Below are 7,348 nucleotides of genomic sequence, written 5' to 3' on the forward strand. Positions count from 1 at the left end.
TCTCTTTTATACAGTTGTCCCTGGTCTTCCTTGTAGGGTTAAAATACATAGGTATTAACATTTGTGTTAAGAACAATTATTTGTCACTTTTAATTATCCTTTTCATGCAGCAAAGCACCACCACCTACTCCAGGACCACAGCTACCCTTGCCACCATCCATCAGGAAGAAGAAAAATAGCGAGCCAGAAAAGCCCAACCTCAAGCGAAAGATACTTGAGGAATCAGGAATATCAGGAGGTAAGTTATTCCTAGGGGAGTGAAGCAAGAGGAATGCTACATAAATTATTCCCTGGGTTGGATGGGTGTCATGCAGAATGTCTAGAAAAATGAAGTACAGTGATGGTGGACTGGCTGGTGAGGTTATTTAATGTTTGTTTAAGAGAGGGTAGAGTGCCGGAGGACTGGAGGAGTGCCTGTATAGTTCCACTTTACAAGGGAAAAGGGGACAAGTGTGAGTGTAGTAGTTTCAGAGGGATTAGCTTGTTAAATGTAGTTGGGAAGGCTTATGGTAGGGTCTTGATTGAGAGGATCAGGAGAGGAACAGAGGGAATAATTGGTGAAGAACAGTGTGGGTTTAGGACAAGTAGAGGTTGTGTAGATCAGAAAGCTGTAGGAAAAGGTAAGGATGTTTTTTTGGGCTTTTATGGATTTGGAAAAGGCTTGTGACTGGGTAGACAAGAAGGCATTGTGGGAGGTATTACAGATATATGGGATAGGAGGAAAGCTTTTAGGAGCTGTCAAGAGTTTTTACAAGAGTAGTAGAGCGTGTGCCAGGATTAGAAATGGAGAGAGTTAGTGGTCTGAGGTAAAGGTGGGACTTTGTCAGGGATGTGTTATGTCACCCTGGCTGTTCAATTTATACATGGATGGGGTGGAAAGAATGAGTGAAGAAAGACTAGTAAAAGAGGTGTGGAAGGAGTGAACATGAGGGGGCAACCTAGGATGAGATGGATGGATGGGGTGAAAGGGGCTTTGGGGAAGAGAGGAATGTATGTTGAGTAGGACAGGAGAGGACAGAAGACAGGGGTGAATGGAGAATGGTTATATATGGGTGATGTGATCTATGAGGTGGAATGGGTGAGGGAGTATGTGTGAGAAAAATGTGATGCAGCCCAAAGGGCTTTCTCCTTTTCTGCATGAGGGAATGGAGAGTGGGAGTCGCAGATTTAATGAAGCGGCCTTGCTGTCGATGTGCTGTCTTGCAACACTGCTTCTGACCCAGGGCGGTGGACAAGATGCAGGGATGACCCGTCATCCAGGAGGTGCCAAGATATGAGGGATGGAATGGGTGGGAGTGGTGCCTTTGTTTTCCAACTACCTTGTAAGGAGGAAAAAGCCTTTAGCATATGTATGTATGTACCTCTCATATGATTCTATTGTCCTATTTTGTAACCAATTTATGAATGTTTGCTTCTCTTCTACAATCTTCTTTGCTTCCTCATCTCACCACTCACTACCCTTCCTTCAATTTCCTCCAGTCCTTCTTGTTCCACACACCATTTTTGCACACCTTGTGACTCCCTTCTTGAACCATTCCCATTCCTCCTCCAACTCCTAGTTCTTATCTATCCTTCACTCCATCCCAATCCTCTCCCAGCTTCTTGTATTACTCCTTTTCTTTCTCATTTAAGCAGTTCATTTTCAGCACCTCCCTATCTTATTCCATTAATGCCCTGTCTACCACCCTCTCCCATGTGTACTTATGTTTGATTTTCTTCCTAAACATTGTATTTGCTATCATCAGCTTTCTTTCTAGACACATCTCCACCATCAACTCTCCACAATGATTAAGGTTCCCAATACCACTACATTGACATTTCTCCCTAAATGCTCCATGCACTTGTTTAAATCTGTCCAGAAAGTCTCCGTTTCCTTTACACTCTTCTCACTACCATGCCCATATGCACTTACAAAAACCCACGTCTCCCTTCCCAGTTTCACCTTCAAACACATTAACCTTGAATAAACCTTCCACTCTACCACATGTTTACCTATCTCTTCACTTACTAGTATAACCATCCCTTCTCTCCCTCATCCTCTCTTCACTCCTGACACCCTCCCAACTACACTCCCAAACTGAATATTACACTGTAGTAGTTATTACTATTTTTTATGTCAAGGTTCATGAAGAGATTGTGTTCCAGTTTAAATACTATTAATAGAGAGTTGCTAATTTAACTCTTTCTTTTTCAGGAACTCTGCCAAAGCGGCTCCAGTTTTGACATGACTAGATGTATTACAGTTGGCCAAATAACTTGATTAGATGAATTAAATGACTTCTATTTATTCATACAGGCATTTGTTTTCACTCAGTTATTTTTCTGTACTTAGGTCCTTAACACATTAGGGTGACAAGCAAATCCTTTACAAGCGGGCTGAAACAAGAGGTATACAGTAGATTTTCATATTTTCTTGTGCTTTGTATTGATATAGAAATATATTTTCTGAAAAAAAAAAAATGTTTTTTTACTCCTACCTTCTCTAGTTTGAGCATTTTCCTCCCCCTAAATCCTACCTCATGGAGGCCTGGTCACACTTGACCTGTGGGTAAGGTGGTGACCCAATTGGGGCAAGTGACCAAAATGACCCCCAAAACACTCAAAGGGACTTAAGGTTTTTGGCCCAATATTGTCAGGCCACCTATTTGGTCCAAACTTACCCCAGGTGGAAAGACCCATGTATGGAACAAGGCGAGGTAGACAGGAGGAACCTGGACACAATGGCGTGTGCATGACAACCAGCCAAAGTTGAGTTTTCTTTTCCTTGTTTCCACCTCTGGTGCCCATGCCTTTGGCCAGAATGGTGTCTAACTAAAATCCACAGGAGGACTGGTGACCCACCTGTGGGAGAGGTGGTGACTCAACTGGGGCAAATGACCATGAAAAAAAAGAGGGGGGCACAGCTTTCGCCCAAAATCGTCAGGTCACCAATATGGCCCAAACTCACCCCAGAGGGAGAGAGCCAGGCACAGAGCACAGTGAGGTAGACATAAGGAACCTAGGCCCAAGGGCGTGTGCATGATAACCAGCCAAAATTTAGTTTTCTTTTTCTGATTTATGCCTTGGGCACCAGTGTCACTGATTTAGCCCAAACAGGGAGAGAGTCTGTCTCAGTGCATGGCAAGGTAGACACAAGGAGCATGGGCCCAAGGATGTGGAGGTGGCGTCCCTCTAAAGTTGGGCCTTTTCTCCCCACTTTTCACTTTTCCGCCTCTGGCGGCTGTACTGTTGGCCTAAGCGCTGTCCAAGTGGACTCCACAGCAGCCCTGACCGCCCTTGACCTGTGGGTGAGGTGGTGGGTAAATCGGAGCAAGGGACTAGAATGCCCCAACATTGGATTTTGCCAAAAATCGTAAGGTCACTGATTTGGCCCAGACTTACCCCACAGGGAAAAACTTGGTTCCAGTGCACAGTGAGTTAGACGTGAGGAGCCTGGGCCCAAGGGTGTGGCAATAGCACCCCTCCAAATTGGGCTTTTATTCCCACATTTTTCACTTAGATAACGCTTGGTGGGGTGAAGTTGCAATCCTGAATTTTGTATACTGTATATATATATATATAGATGACTCTTAAACCGATGTACTCTGCACCACGAATATGATGATTTTGAATATAATTTGAAGTATATGTTCTTATTTGATTTAGTTTCTTTCAAAATGTTGGGGCAAAAGTAATACTTTATCTTACATTTTTAAAGATTTACCCTCAATAATGTGCTGAATATTCTTCCAGTTATTCTCACAGGCGTATTTGATTAAATGCTGGGGAAAAATTCTGCCATGTACCAGCGTACACTTAACCCATTCAACTCCTATGACAAGATGTCTTGTCATTTGGTCAAATAAAAAAAAAAAAAATCATAAAACACCAAAATGTTTGATCAAACACCAGAAAAGTATGACGTCAGTCCTCGCTTCTCTGTGAGCGAAGCGAGGACTGACGTCATATTTTTCTGGTGCTTGATCAAACATTTTGGTGTTTTATGAATTTTTGTTTTATTTGACCAAATGACAAGACATCTTGTCATCGGAGTTGAATGGGTTAATAGGTTTCTCAACCTCTGTACTGAGGTAATAAAAGAACAAATGGGAGGGGGGGGGACTAAAAGTAAACTCTAGCTATGCGAAGGCCGCTTATTACGTGGTTTGAAGTACCCAAGCGCCCCAACTACTGGAACATAGGACGTTAAGTTTTTAGAAGTGCACACCAATGAATTTTGTATATATACATCATGATGTACCTTTTTCTTGGAGGAAATCAATAACAGAAATAAGTTGCTAAAAACGATGCACTAACTAACAAGCCACGATGACTGCTTGAGATGCCATCTTTGTTTAGATAGATTTGGAGGTCGTATTGTGTTCTAGGATGAGCAACCTTGCTCGGGAATGTGGTGCCGTCGATTGATTTAGTGTTTAACCAAGAGCACCTCCAATGGGAGTGATCAGAGATACCCACATAAGAACGATTTGGGAAATAAAAAAAATCAAGGTATACGCTGCCACCACCCAATCGTCTATATGGATATATCTGACCATAAATGGAAACTGCTCCTTGTTATTCACGTCTGACTCCGTCCCCTTTCCTCAGGTCGTTCGGGGTTGGTTCTGGGTAGCGAAAAGGCCTATGCCCAAGTGGGGGTAGTAAAAGAAAATAAGCGAAGGTCTGCTATGTGTTAATTATTACACTGAAGCAAAAATATAGTAAGGAAATACAAAAGTATATTGTGGTTTTCTCCAACTAGACAATCTATTGATCCTTACAATATGAAAAATATATAGGTATGCGAGATATTTAATAACAGTTTTTTTTTTGCTTATGGGCATCATAAGTAAGGTCACAGGCACGTGGAAAAACGTAGTTATTTACGCTCCAACCTTCCGGTCACTGTATAAGTCTACTTACAATATTGTGTCTACCTTCAAGCACTGTGTCTACCTTCAACCCCGTATTCTTATTAGAGAACGATCACAGACAGAATTGTACTCTAAGGATTACACCCTCATAGCTAATGTATATACGCAAAGTGTTTGTGAAGTACACTCCCTTAAACCCCTTTTTCCATATCTGTTATCGGAATCATTTTTGGCATCAGATTCAAAACTTAATGATAATAATAACTATCTACCTACTATATCTGCACTATATCATTTAACTCACATATTGACATTTGTTTTCATTAATCTTACAGAACGTGTTCATACCTGTTATCGGAATCATTTTTGGCATCAGATTAAAATTTTAGCTGCGCACAAAAAGAACGAGACGGCTATGTGTTCGTATCTATGGGTAGACTACTAACCTCCCTGTTGTATTATTTCGTAAAACTTCATTTCGCTTCTCAACAGAGCCCCTAGCTGCTACAATCTCTCCCTAAACTATTTCTCTAGTGGAATCCTGAACTGAAAGTTGGGAATTTTTCCTATTACTCTTAAAATTAATGGCCTTAGTTTACGCCTCTGTCCGAACGTGTTTAGTGACGTCACGGGTGGGCGGAGCTACGGTGCGCCCGCTATGTTCGAGAACATTCTAATGTCGTCTCGAAGCTTTAGTTGAACCCAAATCAGCTGAAATATATTTGTAGCTATCTCCTATTGTATGTTTTTCTCAATGATTATAGTAAGGCTCTTTGCCAACACATCTTGATAGGCAGACATAGAATAGAATAAATTCATGGTCTATTAAGGCTCTATTTTCTACTTTGCTTCTTGGTTGAGTAAAACCGTCACGACGTCCATAATACCCAGTCTCTCAAATAAATAAATAGATAAATAAAACGAAATTCCAAAAATAATATCCCTTCAAAATTCCTGTCCTTACAGGAAGATGAATATCTTTTTTATAACACCTAGAAAGGTGTGAGTACAAAAGATGGACAGGAGTCTGTAGGTCCTCGATGCAGTCATAGGAAAGAGAAGGTCTTGGAGCTTATAAATCCTTGATCCAATGGCTACATTTACCGAAGGCCCTTTTGCCCGCGCAAGAGTTCCTAACCGTAAATTAGGGAATATATTCATGAAGCTTCGAGAGGACCGAGGGTTGCGATTTTGTGTACAACTAACCTAACATCAACCTAATCTAACCAAACCTAACCTAACCTAACCTAACCCAACTTCAACATAACCAAACCTAACGTAACTTAACCTAACCTAACCTCAACCTAACCTAACCTCAACCTAACCTCAACCTAACCTAACCTCAACCTAACCTATCCAAATGTAGCTGGGGGATTTGCCTAACCAAACCTGATCTAAACCTAACCAAACCTAACTTAACCTAACCTCATCCTAACCTAACCTAACCTCAAACTAACCTACCCTCAACCTAACCTAACCTCAACCCAAACTAACTTAACCTCAACCTATCCTAACCTAACCAAACTTAATCAAACCTTACCTAACTTCAACCTAACCTAACCTATCCTCAACCTAGCCTAACCTAACCTCAACCTAACCTAATCTAACCTAACCTAACGTAGCTGGGGGCTTTGCCTAACCTAACCAAACCTAACCTAAACCTAACCTTACGTAACCTTACCTCAACCTAACCTTTATGTATTTTCATGTATTTTTATGTGTTCTTGTTGATTGCAGACCTGCTTTGCAACGCGCATTACTCCGTTACATTTAGCGAAGGCAACTTAGCCCGCGCCGGAGTTGCTAACCGTAAATTTGGAAATAAATTCATGAAGCTTCGAGAGGACCGAGGGTTGCAATTTTGTGTACAACTAACTTAATCTAACGTAACCTAACATCAACCTAACCTATCCGAACCTAACCAAACCTAACCTAACCAAACCTGCCCTAACCTAACCTCAACATAACCAAACCTAACGTAACCTAGCGTAACATAACCTAACCTGAACCTAACCTAACCTCAACCTAACCTAACCTCAACCTAACCTAACCTCAATCTAGCCAAACCTCAACCTAACCTAACCTAACGTACCTGTGGGCTTTGCCTAATCAAACCTAACCTCAACCTAACCAAACCTAACCTAACCTCAACATAACCTAACCTAACATCTACCTAATCTAACTTCAACCTAACCTACCCTTAACCTAACCTCAACCCAACCTAACCTAACCTCAACCTAACCTAATCTTAACCTAACCAAATCTCAACCTAACCTAACCAAACCTAGCATAACCTAACCTAAGCTCAACCTAACCTAATGAAACCAAACCTAACCTAACCAAACCGAACCAAACCTAACCTATCGTAACCTAACCTAACCAAACCTAACCAAACCTAACCTAACCTGAACCTAACCTGAACCTACCCAAAACCTAACCTAACCTAACCTCATCCTAGCCTAACCTGACCTAACCTCAACCTAACCTAACAT

General features: G+C 41.5%; 1 protein-coding gene across 1 annotated transcript in view; it reads left to right on the forward strand.

Moving 5' to 3' along the window:
• LOC143024618 (cyclin-dependent kinase 7-like) overlaps positions 1-2,413 on the forward strand; it is a 39,231-nt gene extending 36,818 nt beyond the window's left edge. The window contains exons 8-9 of the mRNA XM_076183487.1: positions 111-238; positions 2,195-2,413. Of these exons, the coding sequence (XP_076039602.1) occupies positions 111-238; positions 2,195-2,223 (157 nt within the window). The 3' untranslated portion in view covers positions 2,224-2,413. The remainder of the gene's footprint in view (positions 1-110; positions 239-2,194) is intronic.
• Positions 2,414-7,348: the final 4,935 nt, after the last annotated feature.

Source organism: Oratosquilla oratoria, chromosome 4 (assembly GCF_046742065.1).
Source record: "Oratosquilla oratoria isolate Oo_2021 chromosome 4, ASM4674206v1, whole genome shotgun sequence".
Taxonomy (NCBI): Eukaryota; Metazoa; Arthropoda; class Malacostraca; order Stomatopoda; family Squillidae; genus Oratosquilla; species Oratosquilla oratoria.